Here is a 17,807-nt window from a genome sequence, read left to right on the forward strand (position 1 = left end):
TGGTTCCGTTCAAAAGTCGTCTTTACCTGGCTGAGATTTCTCACACACTATCTGAGTCAGGTTTTCATGTATGTTTTCTAGTGCATCATAGCTTTGTACAAAGAATAATCTTTCTTGATCTTCAGTAATCTCTTCAAGTTCTTCTCTGCTTGCTTTGCTCACTCCAACAGTAATTAAGACGATTTTATCTTCCTTCAAAGCCCTTATGGCCATTGGAAGGTTGTCTCTATCTGATGGCTCTGTTGGTTCATCAGTAATGAGAACAAGGATCCTAGTGACAGCAAGAGATGATGCACGTCCACCATAGTTCACATCAAATCTCTGCCTAGCAAAGCTCAAAGCTCTTGCTGTGAAGGGCTGGCCTGACAGAGGCTTCAAGCTGAATACTGCTTCTCTAATCAGAGACTTGGAAGCATATGAATTTAGTGAGAATTGCACCTCTGGATTGGAGCTATAGACTAAAACACCGAACTGAACTTTGTCCTTCCCAACCACTGAGTTGTTAACTACTGCTTCTACAAGCCGAAGCATGTTTTTGAATTGCAGGTCTGTAACACCAGATGATCCATGCACTACAAACATGATATCAGCAGCTTCTGCTCTCTTGCACGCTGTCAGTGGAAAGAGAAGAAAAAGAAATAAGGTTATAATTCTGTCTCTCTTTATCACCCCTTAATGTTCTTCAAAACTTTGTATAGAGATTTCTGTTTCCATGTTCCAACTGTAACCACAAAGTGCAGAGTATTTTACAGAAGAAGAAAAATACTTATTTACTTGCTTGTGAAAAAAAGAATGAGATTAAAGCCTACAAAAAGAATAGGTTCTTTTGATAAAAGAACATAGGTTCTTATACCACATTTCACTCCAGTGACACTGTATCATATGAGAGGGACAAATGTACTCCCTCCACTATGAAGATAGAAAGCAAAATCTTTCTTTATCAAGAGTCAACAGGAAAAAAAAGAAAAAAGTACCTAAAGAAAATAAACAGAGAGGGTTATCATCATTACTTACACTTCTGTAGATTACAAATTTCAAAGAGAATCTGCTTTTCTAAGAAGTTCATTTCACTCTCAAAGAACACTTTGTCTTGGGTGCCAGTAATCTCCACAAGTTGTGAATTGTTCGCCTGGAGCAAGTTAATAGCGTATATAGTGATACCTTTGTCTCGGATGGCTCTGGCTGGGTTTTTTACTGAATCTTGGGCTTCTCCATCAGTGATCACTATCAGATACTGTTTTAATTCAGGACGCCCTCCTCTAGGAGGATCAAAGTAAGAGGCAGCAAAGGTCAGTGCTTTCCCAGTCAGCGTTCCCAATTTTATCTGCTGTATTTCTTGAATGGCTCTCCGCACATCAGCTATAGTGCTGTATCTGTCCAGCTGGAACTCTTCTCTTATTTCAGAGCTGAACTGAATTAAGCCAATTCGAACATTATCAAGCCCAACATCTACCTTGATGACAAATGACTGCATGAAATCCTTTATCTTCTGAAACTCAGCTGGTCGAATACTGTTCGAGCTGTCCACGAGGAAAACAATATCAGCTCTCACATTTTTACAGACTAAGAAATAAAGGAAGAAAAAAAAGGAATAGGTTAAAATCACAGATTTCACCTGCACTTTTAACACCTTAACTATGTCAAACCCCCAAAAATCTGTAAATGACGGAATGAGAGGACAGATGTCCTCCACAGGTGAGGACAGATGAGAGTGAACAGGAGATTTAATGGCTAACAATAAAAGAAGACTGGAAAGCCTCTCTTCATCTCCCAGTTTTAAGAGAAAGAATTCTGTGATTTGATATGGTTGACTTCTTCCAAGTTAGTATGTTGTACAGCAAGATCTGTTAATCCTGGGTAAGAGTAGTCTGCATGTATCAGAAGACCAACTCGACTCAAATGTTGAATAACATGAATTTATTTCTTCTTAAAAGACAGCATTCTGCAATGCCCAGACTGTTCACCTGTTCAGAACAGCAAGTATCCTGATGTGAGACTGCAGGTAATTATCACTGGGTTCAGTCTCTGTTCTCATGAAATAGGTTCAGGACATGCCAATATGCAAATACTTAGGGTTTTACTCTAGGACACTTCATTAATTGACAGATTTTGACTTCTGGTATTTAGCCTCATTTTATTTTGCTTGGTGACTGGTACACAATTGGTATCTTGAGATGATATCTAGTCTTGACATGGCAAAGTCTGAGATTACCCACATACAAATCTCTGTTTCTGGCACATAGCAATATCATTTTCAGAATAACTCAAACTGTATGAACACATTCTAACACAAGCTGCTTGGAAGAGATTAGGCATAAGAGATCCTCTTACCATTTGTTGAACAGACTTCTTGCACAATTTCACGTTTAATATGTTTCAGAGAATCAAAGTCATTTACAAAAAACATTTTATTTTTTGTCCCTGCTATTTCCTCCAATTCTTGTTGAACAGCATCCTTGATGCCAATGGCATAGATATTGATTCCTTGTTGTCTCAAATCTCTTGCTGTCTGATTCACCCCATCTTCAGATTTACCATCTGTAATCACTATCAGAATCTGTGGAACATTTTCCCTATAAGCCATTTTGAACAGAGTTTTCATTGAGCTTAAAGCATTTCCAGTTCTGGTACCTCCACCGATTTGAACAATATTCTCAATTGCCTCTGTTAACCTCATCATTTGGTTGTGCTGGCCAATTATGATTTCTGTCTTTGACTCAGATGCATACTGAACCACGCCAAAGCGAACATTGTTAGCTCCAAGTTGGAATATTCTGATAACCTCATTCATGAATGTTTTCATGTCCTTGAAGTCGGATGGATATATGCTTCCAGAACCATCAATCAAGAAATAAATGTCAGCTTCCTCTATGTCCACACAACCTAATAAACAACAAGAAAAAAAAGGTTACAGAAGTTTTGACACTTCCAGGTGTAAGAAAATAACTTTACTGTAACACAATCTCAAAAAATAGGTAGCTAAACACTACTAATAAATTTATTTGGAAAGTCCCTCAGTTTAAAACCTTGTAAGATCTTGAGTGTTGAATAAATTGAATAAGAAATTACCAGACTTCTCTGCACCAATGAAATATGTCAAAGCAATATAATAGAATAACAAAAGAAACTTTTGTTACTGGCACTCAGTAATAAAAAGGACAGTAAGCATGATGGGATAGAAGTTAAGACTGGAACAGCTATTAGAGTAAGAAAAATAGAATAAAAGACAGATACAGTGGGGTACAATAATAGCGTGGCAGCCTGCAAAGACAAAAGAATGACGAAGCACAGCTAGAACTAAAGCTAATTTGAAACAGAATGGTAAGAGAAGCTTTTTTGTGACAGACCAGGTAGAATTTAGGCATAAAGATAAAAAAAATATTACCAGGGTTTATATTATGAGAGACTAGCTTCCTGAACTGGTAGTAACAGCACGGACTAGCTATTTAGCCTAGCTATTATATGGAGGTGAGAGATGATATTTTACTTCAGTGTCAGAATTTAGAATCATGGAACACCTACAAATGATTTCAACAGTTTGGAGCTCTTATATAACCTGGATTCAAGTAACAGAGAATTGAATCAATCTATTTGTAGACACCGTTAAGCTGTGCAAACTATAACAGACAATTAACCTGGAGATTCCTGAGAAGAATCACATTCACTTGAGCATGAGGAAGATTTGAAATTTGCTCAAGGAGAAGCAGCAAAAGCTTCCTGTCACATACTTCCCCAAAAGGGCAGGAATATGTAGGGGAGGGTCCCAAGCAGGGCAGATCTTGGCCGGAGGATATTTGGGTCCATCATCACCAGATCTTTATAAACATCTCAAAAATATTTCTGAATTTTAATTTCCCCTTGCATTAAGTGCAGATTTTGTACACATCAGCAGCAAGACTGGTAGCACGGAAATGACAATTTTATGCATACTTCTTACCTTTCTTCAGACTCTGTGATTGTAACGGGACTACAAACGTTTTTGTCACAATCTCATTACAAAGCTGTTTCTTTATTTTCCATGCAATATTTGACAGTTGTAGAAAAAACTTCAGGGTAGTAACATGATTCCTTGGGGGATACGTTGCAATTTTATCAAGTTTGCTACCCGCTGTGATATTCTTGATGCCCACAGCATAGACTGTAATACTCTCACGTCTTAGTTTTGATGCTGGTTCAGTGTAATCATCCAAGGATTGTCCATCAGTGATAACCACAGCAATCTGTTGCACTCCTTGTTTTTTTCTGCTGCCTGCCTCTTGAGTGAAAACCTTATTCCTCAGGAATTCAATTGCTAGTCCAGTATATGGTTGCCCACCTCGATATGGTAAATTCTTCAGGTAGTTTAGTATTTCCAGTTTATCCTTGAATGTGTCAAGAGTGAACTCTAATCTTGGCTCATTACTGTACAACACTAGCCCAACTCTTACATTGCTTGGAGCAATATCTAAGGCATTAACAACTTTTAACAGAAAAGCTCTAATCAGCTGAAAGTTTTTTGACCCGATTTTGCTGGATTCATCCACAAGAAACACAATATCTGCCACTGTTGCACTGGAACACACTAAAAGCAAAGTAAATAAAAGGAAGATAATATTACTGTAAGTTACACTGTGGAACTATGCTTAAATACAAAATTCCCTATGGCCATTTCCTAGAAGAAAAATCCAAAGAAATTGTCCCCTCATTCAAAACGGGCAATTTCACTGCAGCCAACCCCTCAAGACCACTTTCCCGTTAACACAGATTTATAACAAATTATGCACAGGCAAACATTCCAACTGTGTGACTAAAGGTGGTGAATATATATATTTTTTTTCAATAGAACACCTCTGTAAAGGTGAAGCTATCAGCTGTTTGCACTGCTTTTCCCTCCCAGCCACCTGAGAAGTTGCTCTGGATTACCGGTGAGTTAACTACTCAGCCTGCCACTTTTGCTCATCTGATACACCATACCTGCTGGCACTCTTGAATCAAGGTCGTAAAGCTTCTGAAGTGAAGTTTCTATGTTACTGACAATGTTTTGTTGCACATGGTCAGTGCTCTCCACTTCATAAATCTGATCGACCTTGCCGGGGACTGCTCCAAGAGCTTCTGTTACGTCAAAGTATTCAACATCAACTGAGGTAACTTTCACCCCCATCTCTTCTAACATCCAGGCTTCTTTCATGATACTGTTTCTGGATCCAGAAGATGTGAAGATCACAACAACCTGTGGAGTGCCTTCACTGAGCCGACTTCCAGCACCATTCATTAGAAAGGTTTTCTTCAAAAACTCCATGACACTTTCATTATGCAATGAGCCTCCAGTGAATGCAATGCTACGCTGAATGTGGTCAAGCACCTCTTCTTTGTTTTCATATGTGTTCAGTAAAAACTCCACCTTTCCTATGCCACTAAACTGGGCTAGGCCAACCCTATGCTTGTTAAGCCCAACATCTAGCTGCCTGACTACTTGGGAGATGAAGCGTTTTATCCTCTCAGAAGTTGAAGGCTTCATGTTCTCAGTGGAATCAATAAGGAAAATAACATCAGCATATTGTTTTGCAAATGCTGCAGAGAGGAAAAAACATAATGAAAGAGTTGCTGAGACACTTGTATCCAGACTTGGTTTGGAATGTAAGCTAAAGAATTGCAACCTTGTCATTGATGTTCACGATTTTAAGTTTGGACACGAGCTTGAAGTCTACAACATACCATTTAAACATGCTACATGATAGCTGTAATATTGTCTTTTGGCAAGTTAAGCCAAGAATTCTAATGAAAACAACCTTATTTAAAAAAGGTATTAAGAATGTCTTGAGAATCTTCTATATCTGACAGTATTTATACAGAAAAAGTTTCACCTTTCTCCCACCAAATATTCCACTTATGACTTTGGGGGGTGAGATTGCGTGCCTTATCATTTAATTACAGTAATATTCTACTTATCAAGGTCTTCTACATCCCTGCTATAACCTAGGTTGATTTAAGAACTGGACTCATCTGAACTCTTCAGAATAAATTCATCTTAATAACAATCCCATGAGGACTTGCTCCTAAAGGCAGAAAGTCCTTTCAAATACCAGAGGAAGCCCCAGAACATAATTAAAGTTATCCTAACTTCACTTAAAGTTAATGGAAAGAGATGCACATTCTGGGAGGGGAAGCCAGACGCAAGAAAAACAAAACAAATGAAGACCTAAGTGTGTCTTTCAGTGTAACAGTTTATGATGGAAAAGGAGATGTAGGCAAGTGTCTCTAATTAGTGTTTAATCCCTAACTTTTTCTCAACAAGGAACGTACTAAAGTTATCCTTACTGACCTCTACAAAACTAGAAACCAGCATAATGTAGTTAAAATTTACATCTAATATTTTTAATATTTGTTACTGAATTAAACTCCATTTTCTTTGTTTTGGTGTTAGTTTTGCTACCATGACTTATTTTTTTTTATCCCATCCTCTTTCATGGTTCAACAATGACAGAAAGTTTTTTTTTTTTTTTTTTTTTTTTTTACAAAACAGAGAAAACTCATTTTCTGTGAACTTTGTTGTTCAGAAAATATATTGAAAGGATTGGAAAATACGGGTTCTCTTCATTTTCCTCGCTCCTAGAATGTTTGTTCACTCTGAACTGAGTTTTTATAAGTATTAAGTGTCCAAAAGCATAGCTTGATACATAATTCTGTGAAGCTGTCCAATTACATAAAAAATATTCTATAAATGGCTCCATCAGTACTAATGAGGTTGAATTGAATGTATTTCATTAAATCAGCAAATCCAACCCTGATTTTCTTTGCAGTCCATTAAGGTTCTCCTTACAGAGAGCACTGTGCATAATCTTATCTTTGTTTTTAACAATTAAACCTCACTGAATTCAACATAGACACTGAAATGTGCTTAAAAGAACAGGAACATCACCCTGAACTATGACTTAACTCAGATTTAGCCCCATTATTTTCAATGGAACTACGTGACAGCAACAGTTGTATAAACTAACATCAAAATCAAGACCACATTTATACATTATGTTTTCATAATTACATGGAATGGACAATGAAGTGGCACAACACGTACAAGGACAACTCCTTACCTTGTATCTGGTTTTCAATTGCAATGCAGAAGTTTTGCAAAAGTCTTGTGGAGACATCTGGAAGGTCATCAAAACTACCAACGCTATACAGATATTTACAGAAAGGTTTGCTGGCTATTTGCTGAAGCTCAGTTGTATTCTGGATACCAATTCCAACAACGTAAATGGAAATGCCTCTGTATCTGAGTTTCTTGGCAGGCTGTTCTACTTCATCACTGGCTTCTCCACTGGTGATAAGAATGGCTAACTGAGGGACATAACCCTTTGCTCTACTACCAGCAGATTCCGTGAAATAATTTGTGCTGACGAAATCCAGAGCTCTCCCCGTGTAAGTTTCTCCACCTCTGTATGGCAAATTCCCAATTTGCTCCAAAGCACCATTTTTCAATAAATACTGATTCAGTAAGAATACTTGGTAAGCTTTGTCACTGTATTGGACCAGTCCAACTCGGACCGCATCAAGGCCGATGTCAAGACTTGAGACTAAGGAGGAAAGGAAGTTCTTCACTTTCTGAAAGTTTTCCTGGGTAATACTTGTTGAAGTATCCACTATAAAGACAACATCTGCCATCGTGGCTTTAGTGCAAGCTGCTCGAGAAAGATGACATAGAAAAACAAATTATCATCATCTCTTCTCTAAAATTGTTCGTGAATAAGGAAGAACAGAATGTACATTTTATTGATCATGAAAAATCTGTTATATGTTTCTGCTGTTCCTCCTCTCACCTTCCCCCACTGCCATTATTTTGAATATTATAAAGGTAGATTTCTATTCAAAATTGGCAACACTTAAGAGTTAATATTATTGACAACATATGAAAGATAGAAGAAGAAAGCTATATTTTGGCAACACACTGCAATTATATAATTTATCTACAAATAGAAAAAGCATCAAAGCTGAGGAGAAATAGCTCTTTCAGGACATATCACGGGCAAACTGTGCAACCAGTCCAGTTACCTCTTCCACAAAACTTTTATAGAACATTGCGAGAGCATCATTACCAAGCAACTTTCACTTTATAGACGTGCTTATCTGATGGCTCACTCACTATTTCTTGAAGTTCAGGCAGAGCAAAATCTTCAATGCCTATAGCATACAGCACAATGCCTGCATCCTTGGCTGCTGTGGCTGAATTTTGAGTATTATCTTCAGCTTGCCCATTTCTTATCACAGCAGCAGTTTGAAGAACCTCTTTATTTATTTCTTTATTTTGCCACCAGCACTTTTAATAAAGTGATTCTCTATCATAAACTAAAGGATACACCCAGATTTGGTGCTTCCTCCCATGTAATGAAATTTCTCTATCTTCTGTGAGATACCATCCTTGTTATAGTAGGGGCTGAGCAAGAATTCAGTGCATGGTATATTAATCTTTTTTTTTTTCCACCTTGTTCTTCACACAGGAGGTCTGATGTCACATCTTTCCATACCATTGTTATGCAAAGAAGAGATGCTGAAATTCATACTAACACGACTTCCATACACAGATTGCACACATGAAGTCATAAGCAGAGAATGCACATGGTAATTGCTGTACTCTTTTCTGTATATGAACAACAATCACAAGAATGCACAGACTTGCTGCAAGTGAGCTACAAAGAAAAGTTACTCATACACTTTGAGCTCCAGACTGCAAGCATGCATTACTAACAAGTCACAGACTTAAAGAGAACTAAACGTATCTACTTGTAGGAAATACTGAACTCATGCATTTCCACACTTTTCAGGGCATGAATAAAATAAACTATTTCTTTAAGCCAAGAAACACTAGAAAGATGTTCAGCAACTGAATGTATGCCTTCTCAAGCAGTAGTCAGTTATTCTGGAAGATTTAAGATAATAATGCTGAGCCCTGGATTTACCTTACATTTTGCTAATTGCAAGAATGCAAATACATACCTGGGCTGCAAAGTTTTTAGCTAGGACACAACACAATCTCCACCTTAAAACTTCTTCCTTACTATTGAAAATACATAACCTCAGCATGCACAATCAAAAATGAATCGTAATAAGCTGTTGCACTTCATTTTACTATTTTTAGGAAAACTCTTATCGTAGTTTAAGTTTATGCATTATAAAAACATATCACATCATCACCTACTTGTTACAGTAGGTGTTACAGCTAGAAAAAATATTGTGGTGAAAATGGGAAAAGAAACAAACAGGGAAGGAAGGCTCACCTGTACCCAAAGATCTAGGTTTGCAGAAAAGACTCCACAGAGGAGGGATATCCAGAGAGAAACCCTTCCCCATGGCAGTCAGCCCTTAAATGGGGTCTAGGAGAGGTGCAGCCAGGCTCCACCCCTTCCATCACACAGCTGAATCGCCTCCACCTGTGCTCTATGGCTGACTCAGTGTTTGCCTCAGCTGATCAATCAGTGGTTCAGGCCCTGGCTCAACAGTTCCCATACACTACTTAAACAAAAATTAAACTGTCACTAATTCATTGTCTCTCACTGGCACTGAATACACATAGAAAAAGAACAACTATTAATTTGAAAATGAGATATTTCTTTAACGTATTACCAGTCTGTTGTGCATCTAGAGTGCCAAAGGTGGATACAAAGAGAAGAACAAGAAGTGATTTCCAATCATCCATTTTGAAAATCTCCCTAGAAAAACAAACAAAGTAAGAAATACAGAGCATAATTTCTCAGGAGTTTGATAGTTGTGAGTGAAGTGGCTTTGTGTGCATTTTATTAACATCACAGAGGTTTTCTAGTTCTATACAGTTTAAAATAGCATTTCAAATTCCAAGTTTCTTTCCTTATGTTCAACATACACATTCTGAACATAGAACTGTTAGTGCCTGACTTTTGGTGGGTGTCTCTATATAAAATAGACATGGATAAGAACAAGCAATTACTTAAAAGTAAAATATGCTAGTTAGTCAGTAATGAAGATGTCATATGAAAGATCCACAACCCAATGCTAGGGGAAATGCGAATGAAAATCTCAACAACAAAGTACAAAATTAAGCTACATTAAGCTTGAGCACACTAAATAATGAAGAACAATACAGTTTTGAAAAACTTTCAGTTGTAGAACATAAATACACTAAATAGTTTATAGAATGCAAATACAATAAATAGTTTTAAGAATAAAAATAAATGGTAAGCCAGGTCATAATCATTGTCTTTGTTTCATTCTCTACTCCTTTTTTAATGATAGCTAGCAATTTTTTGAATGCTACTGAGCTGACATTTTCATGGAAATACCCAGCTTAATCCCCTTCTTTCTGGAAAGAGGTATTACATTCTACCTGCCAACTAGCATAACTCAGATATTATGCTCAAACACAGAGTAACTGAAAAAGACATTCCACTGGGGTCACCCTGAGAATTTCATACTTCATACAGCTATTGATGGAGGTATATTGGTCTGGAAGATGTATGGCTACTGAACTTTGTCTTCTACCAGCTATGTACAACGAAGTTTTATACAAAGCATTGTTAAGCTACCAGAAGTGTGGAATAAGCCAAATGTTGCTCTGTATCAGGTAATTGTTTGAACTTGTTGGTTCATCCTGGCAGACACTCAGATCAAAACAAAGAAGTAGATTAAACCACTTATATTCCAGGCTTGGGTTCAAAACAGAGTACAATTTCAGTAGAATCTACACTGTTACTTTTTAAACAAGCAAATAAATAAAATATTATTTCAGGGCTTCTGGAACTCTGATAAGAATAATTTACCTAAAATTCAGTTTTGGAGCTGACTTGCACAGAAATTTCCCAAGCATCCGTGCCTCTGACACTGCTTAATGCCTAATATTATGCTGGCCTCAATATGGCCCAGACTTATTGGTAGCAGAAATGTATGTGAAGGGATATAAAAGCAAACAGACAGCAAGGGAAAACAAGCCACTTCACTCTCCCAGCTACTGGAGGAATTCCTAAGCATGCTCACTGGAATTCTAAATCATCATTTTCAGAAGAAAACATTCTCAGACATAGGAAAATTCCTCTTGTGAATGGGTATGGAATTGAATCTAAAAAGAGGAAGAAAATATTCAAGCTCTGGCTACAGCAGAACAAGTTACACACATTAGGCTAGGCTGTGTAGGGACGGGGTCAGGAAAGCCAAGGCCTGGCTTGAACTGAACTTAGCAAGGGATGCCAAAAAGAACAAGAAAGGCTTCGACAGGTACCTCAACCAGAAAATGAAAGTCCAGGAGAGAGTACCCCACCTAGTGAGTGACAAAGGCAGATTGGTAACAACGTACAAGGAGAAGGCTAAGGTACTTAACAACATTTTTGCCTCAGTGTTCTCTGATTACTACTCGCCACACAGCCCTCAAATGTTTGTTTTGGTAGGAGGAGACTGGGGAAGCAATGTCACTCCCACTGTAAGCAAAGATCAAGTTCACGACCTCCTGAGAAACCTGAGCATCCACAAGTCCATGGGTCCCAATGAGATGCATCGCAGTGTCCTAAGAGAATGGCTGATGTAGTTGCCAAGTCACTCTGGCAATCAGAATCACAGAATGAATCACAGAATGACCTGGGTTGGAGGGGACCTCAAGGATCATGTAGTTCCAACCCCCCTGCCTAGCAGGGCCACCGAACATACACCTTTACTAGATCAGGTTGCCCAGAGCCTCGTCCAACCTGGTCTTGAACACCTCCAAGGACGGGGCATCCACAACATCCCTGGGCAGCCTGTTCCAGGACCTAACCACCCTCCTAGTAAAAAACTTCCCCCTAACATCCAACCTAAATCTTCCCTCTTTTAACTTAAAACCATTTCCCCGTGTCCTGCTATTATCAGCCCTTATGAAGAGTTTACTCCCCTCCTGGGAGTAAGTTCCCTTCAGATATTGAAAGGCTGCAATGAGGTCGCCCCGCAACCTTCTCTTCTCCAGGCTGAACAAACCCAACTCCCTCAGCCTGTCCTCATAGGGGAGGTGCTCCAGCCCCCTGATCATCTTCGTGGCCCTCCTCTGGACCCTTTCCAAAATCTCCATGTCTTTTTTGTACTGAGGGCTCCACACCTGAACACAGTACTCCAGATGGGGCCTCACAAGAGCAGAGTAGAGAGGGACAATCACCTCCCTATCCCTGCTGACCACCCCTCTCCTGATGGAGCCCAGGATCCCATTTGCTTTCCGGGCTGCCAGAGCGCACTGCTGGCTCATGTTAAGTTTCTCATCTATCAGGACCCCTAGGTCTTTCTCTGCCGAGCTGCTCTCAAGGACAACTCCCCCCAGCCTGTACAGGTGCCTGGGGTTCTTCCGGCCCAAGTGCAAAACCTTGCACTTTGCCTTATTGAACCTCATTAGGTTCACCCGAGCCCAGCTTTCCAGCCTGTCAAGGTCCCTCTGAATGGCCTCCATTCCCTCCACCGTATCGACTGCACCACTCAGCTTGGTGTCATCAGCAAACTTGCTGAGGGTGCACTCCATTCCCTCATCGATGTCATTAATAAAGATGTTAAAGAGCACCGGTCCCAAGACAGACCCTTGAGGGACACCGCTCGTTACCGGCCTCCACCTGGACATAGAGCCATTGACCACCACCCTCTGTCTGCGGCCTTTCAACCAATTGCTTATCCATCTAGTTGTCCACCCGTCAAATCCACCTCCCTCCAGTTTGGAGATGAGGATGTGATGGGGGACCATGTCAAAGGCCTTGCTCAGGTCCAGGTAAATGACATCAGTTGCCTTCCCTTCGTCCACCAATGCCGTCACTCCATCATAGAAGGCCACAAGATTAGTTAAGCATGACCTTCCCCTGGTGAAGCCATGCTGGCTATCTAGGATCACGTGCTCGTTCTTTATGTGATCAAGCATATTGTCCAGGAGGATCTGTTCCATAATCTTCCCAGGCACGGAGGTGAGACTCACCGGCCTGTAGTTACCTGGGTCCTCCCTGCTCCCCTTCTTGTAAATGGGAGTGACGTGACCCTTCCTCCAATCGTCCGGGACCTCACCTGACAGCCACGACTTCTCAAATATGATGGAGAGCGGCTCAGCAACCACCTCGGCCAGCTCCTTCAGGACCCTGGGATGCACGCCATCTGGCCCCATAGACTTATACTCATTCAGTCTAAGGAGGCACTCTCGGACTTGCTCAACCCTTACAGTGGGGAGGGATTTACCTCCTTGGTCCCCACATAGAGGTATGGGGGTGCAAGACTTAGGGACGTGAAAAAGACTAGAATCCTGGCCACCAGTGAAGACCGAGGTGAAGAACTCATTCAGCACCTCAGCTTTCTCTTCATCTGTTGAAGCCATTTCTCCTTTTAAATTTACCAAAGTAGGTACGCCCGTTTTGGCCTGTCTCTTCTGGCCAATGTACCTGTAGAAGGTTTTCTTATTGTTTTTCACGTCCCTGGCCAAGTTCAGTTCTGCCTGCGCCTTGGCTTTCCTGATCCCACGTCTGCAAGTCCGGACGGCATCCCTGTATTCTTCCCAGGTGACACAGCCTTGTTTCCAGAGCTTGTACACCCCTTTCTTCACCCTCAGTTCTCTTAGCAGGTCCTTGCTGAGCCATGCCGGTTTTCTACCTCTCCTGCCCACTTTCTTAATCAGGGGAATGGAGACCTCTTGTGCTGCCAGGAGGGCATCCTTGAAGAGCAGCCAGCTCTCCTCAACGTCCTTATCTTTGAGGGCAGCGCGCCAGGGGATCTTGGCCAGCATTCCATTGAGTAGCTTGAAGTCTGCTCTTCTAAAGTTCAGCGTCCTGGTCCTGCTCTTTACCAGGCCCACATCGCTTGAGATCACAAACTCAACCAGGGCATGATCGCTGGAGCCTAGGCATCCTCCAACCTTGACGCCTTTGATGATCTCCTCAGCGTTGGTGAGCAGCAGGTCCAGCAACGCTTGACCTCTGGTCGGTCTGTCCAATACCTGAACCAGAAAGCTATCATCAATGGATTCCAAGAGCCTTCTGGAGCTCTTGCAGCTCGCCGTGTGGTTTTTCCAACAAATGTCCGGATGGTTGAAGTCCCCCACCAGGACAAGAGCCCGTGAGGCAGACGCCTCACGCATCTGGAGCAAGAAAGCCTCATCAGCAGCCTCCCCTTGGTCAGGTGGCCTGTAGTATACCCCTAATACCAGCTGACCTTTATTAGTCCCATCTCTAATCCTAACCCACAGGCTCTCAACCTGTTCTTGACTGTTTCTCATGGGGAGCTCCTCACAGTTTATCCAATCTCTGACATAGAGAGCAACTCCCCCACCCTTCCTACCTCTCCTATCTCTCCTAAAGAGTCTATAGCCGTCGATGGCAGTATCCCAATTGTGGGAGTCATCCCACCATGTTTCTGTGATAGCAACAATGTCATAACTTTCAGAATGCATCACAGTTTCCAGTTCCTCCTTCTTGTTACTCAGGCTTCGTGCATTAGTATAAAGGCACTTCAGCCGGGCTGTCCGTCTCACCACCTTCATAAGCGATCCAGGATCCGCTAGAACAGCAGCATCCCCAGCATCCCCCTGCCCTACTCCCTCCTTTTGCACTCTGCCATCATTGCCCACAGAGTTTGGTACAATCCCTCGAATGAACCGTTCAACCCCAGTAGCCTTTATTTTGCCCCCTTCCCCCTTCATTCCTAGTTTAAAGACCTGTCAATGAGTCCCGCTAATTCTTCAGCTAATACCCTCTTACCCCTCAGGGACAGGCTGCTTGCATCAGCAGCCATCATGCCAGGTGCAGTGTAGATTGCCCCATGGTCAAAAAAGCCGAAATTCTTGTGTCTGCACCAGCTCTTAAGCCATCTATTTAAGAGTTGGGTTTTTCGGATCCACCCTGTACCTTTTCCCGACACCACGGGCGTAGAAGAAAAGATCACCTGCACCCCAGCTCCTTCTAGTATTCGCCCCATTCCCCTGAAGTCTTTCTTGATGGACCTCAGGCTTTCCTTGCCAACTTCCTCGCTGCCAGCCTGAATTATTAAAAGTGGGTAGTAGTCTGAAGGCTGAATCAACCTAGAAATTTTCTTTGAAATGTCCCTGACCCATGCCCCAGGAAGGCAGCACACTTCTCTGCGGGTGGGGTCGGGCCGGCATATAGGGCCTTCTGTTCCTTGCAGAAGGGAGTCACCTACAACAATCACCCTTCTGTCCTTACGTGTAGAAGCAGTCTTGAGGCTTTGGGGTGACCGCTTCTTCTGAGGCAACCTCGTGGGTGAATCTGTCTCCACACTCTCGCTAGTCTCCCCCTCAAGTTCCAGGGCCTCAAACCGGTTTCGCAGAGGCACCTGTGGAGCCGGGGATGGTCGGGATGGGGGATGCCCCTTCCGCCGAGCAGGCACCCGTTTCCACTCCTCCTCCCTTCTCAAATTGCTGCTGGGGGGAAGAGAGGACAGGGGGCTCGCTGCAGTGCTGCCAGCTGTCTGGTTCCCCTTTACCACCTGTTTGTGAGGTGACAGGGGCTGACATGCTCCATTAGGAGCCTCGGCTGTGTGCTGAGAACTTGAGGCTGAGAGGGACTGACACCACCAGTCAATCTCCCTCTCACACTCTTTTATAGTCCTCAGCCTCTCCACTTCCTCCTTCAGGTCAACTACGAGGCTGAGCAAGTAGTTCACCTGGTCGCAGCAAACACAATCACTGCCTCCCTCACCCAGCACTGCAAGGGCCAGGCTCTGGCACTCAGTACAACCAGAGACCTGCACACCAGCATCTCGGGTTGGGGGCTCAGTCTGAGTTTCCTCAGACATTTTGGCAGCAGCCTTCCTATAAGGCATGTGCAGGACCTCAGTCTGGGTCTCTGCAGTCTTCTTGGTTGCTGCCTCCCGTTTCTGAGAGATCGGGACCCTTGCCTGGGCCTCCTCAGTATTTCTGGCAGCAGTCTTTTGCCGGGGAGCACCCATGTCGAAGCAGAATACTTACCAGAGCTGAAACAGGAAGTCAAGAGGTGCGCGAGCCCTGCTTCCTCCTGACCGTCTCTGGTGGGCAGCGACAATCAGGTGAAGTCCCTGGTGACTGCAAAAAAGGTAACACCATATTCATTTTTAAAAAGGGTAAAAAGGATGACCCCAGGAACTACCAACCAGGCAGTCCTACCTTTGTGCTGGGGAAGATCATGGAACAGATCCTTCTGGAAGCTATGCTAAGGAACATGGAAGGCAGGGAGATGATATGGGAGAACCAGCATGGCTTCAGCAAGGGCAAATCCTGCTTGCTCAACTGAAGTGGCCTTCTATGATGGTATCAATGCATCAATGGACAAGGGATGAGCCACTGATGTCATCTATCTCGACTTCAGTAAGGCCTTTGACGCGGTACCCTACAGCATCCTTCTCTCCAATTGGAAAGATATGGATTTGATGGTGGGCTGTTCAATGGATGAAGAACTAGTTGCAGGATTGAGTACAGAGAGTGGTGGTCAATGGCTCAATGTCTGGATGGAGACTAGTGACGAGTGGTGTCCCCCATGGGTTGCTACTGGGGCCAGTACTCTTCAATATATTCATCAATGACATTGGCATTTCGATGACACAAAGCTGTAGGGTGCAGCCATTCGGAGGGACCTAGACATGCTTGAGCAGTAGATCCAGGTGAACTTCATGAGGTTCAACAAATCCAAATGCAAGAACTTGCACCTGCATTGAGGCAACTCTCCTTACCAATACAAGCTGGGGGAAGAAGGGATTAAGTGCAGCCCTGCCAAAAAAGACCTGGGGGTACTGGTGGACGGGAAGCTGGATATAAGCCAGCAATGTGCCCTTGCAGCCTGGAAAGCCAACTGTATCCTGGGCTGCATCAAAAGAAGTATGGCCTGCAGGGTGAGGGAGTGATCCTGCCCTTCTGCTCTGTGCTGGTGAGACCTCACCTGGAGTACTGTATCCAGATGTGGAGTCCTCAGTATAGGAGAGACATGGACCTGCTGGACACATCCAGAGGAGGGCCACAAAAATGATCCATTGAATGGAACACATTTCTTATGAGGACAGGCTGACAGAGCTAGGGATGTTCAGCCTGGAAAAGAGAAAGCTGCGAGGTGACCTGAGAGTGGCCTTTCAGTATCTAAAGGAGAGCTACAGAAAATACGAAGATGATCAGGGGGCTGGAGCACCTCCCCTATGAGGACAGGCTGAGGGAGTTGGGTTTGTTCAGCCTGGAGAAGAGAAGGTTGCGGGGCGACCTCATTGCAGCCTTTCAATATCTGAAGGGAACTTACTCCCAGGAGGAGAGTAAACTCTTCATAAGGGCTGATAATAGCAGGACACGGGGAAATGGTTTTAAGTTAAAAGAGGGAAGATTTAGGTTGGATGTTAGGGGGAAGTTTTTTACTAGGAGGGTGGTTAGGTCCTGGAACAGGCTGCCCAGGGATGTTGTGGATGCCCCGTCCTTGGAGGTGTTCAAGACCAGGTTGGACGAGGCTCTGGGCAACCTGATCTAGTAAAGGTGTATGTTTGGTGGCCCTGCTAGGCAGGGGGGTTGGAACTACATGATCCTTGAGGTCCCCTCCAACCCAGGTCATTCTGTGATTCTGTGATTCTGTGAAAATAAGGGGACAGCAAGGTCCGTGGTAATAGAACAAGGGGAAACGGCTTCAAGCACAAAAAGAGTAGATTTAGGTTACATATAAGGGAAAAGTCTTTTACAGTGAGGGTGGTGAGGCACTGGAACAGGTTGCCCAGTGATGTGATGGATGCCTCGTCCCTGGAGACATTCAAGGCGAGGATGAATAAGGCCCTTGGCAACCTGATCTGCCTGTGGATGTCTCTGTTCATTGCAGGGGAGTTGATGGCTGTCAGAGGTTCCCTTCCAACTCTAAGGATTCTAT

General features: G+C 42.8%; 1 protein-coding gene across 1 annotated transcript in view; it reads right to left on the reverse strand.

The window, feature by feature from the left end:
• The window catches only part of COL6A6 (collagen type VI alpha 6 chain), a 45,952-nt gene extending 36,234 nt beyond the window's left edge, over window positions 1-9,718 (reverse strand). The window contains exons 1-7 of the mRNA XM_090142467.1: window positions 9,598-9,718; window positions 7,071-7,658; window positions 4,954-5,550; window positions 3,938-4,561; window positions 2,332-2,883; window positions 1,015-1,563; window positions 27-611 (exon numbers count right to left, since the gene is read on the reverse strand). Coding sequence (XP_089998593.1) covers window positions 27-611; window positions 1,015-1,563; window positions 2,332-2,883; window positions 3,938-4,561; window positions 4,954-5,550; window positions 7,071-7,658; window positions 9,598-9,718 — 3,616 coding nt within the window. The remainder of the gene's footprint in view (window positions 1-26; window positions 612-1,014; window positions 1,564-2,331; window positions 2,884-3,937; window positions 4,562-4,953; window positions 5,551-7,070; window positions 7,659-9,597) is intronic.
• Window positions 9,719-17,807: the final 8,089 nt, after the last annotated feature.

Source organism: Phasianus colchicus, chromosome 6 (genome assembly GCF_987193195.1).
Source record: "Phasianus colchicus chromosome 6, bPhaCol1.hap1.1, whole genome shotgun sequence".
Lineage (NCBI taxonomy): Eukaryota > Metazoa > Chordata > Aves > Galliformes > Phasianidae > Phasianus > Phasianus colchicus.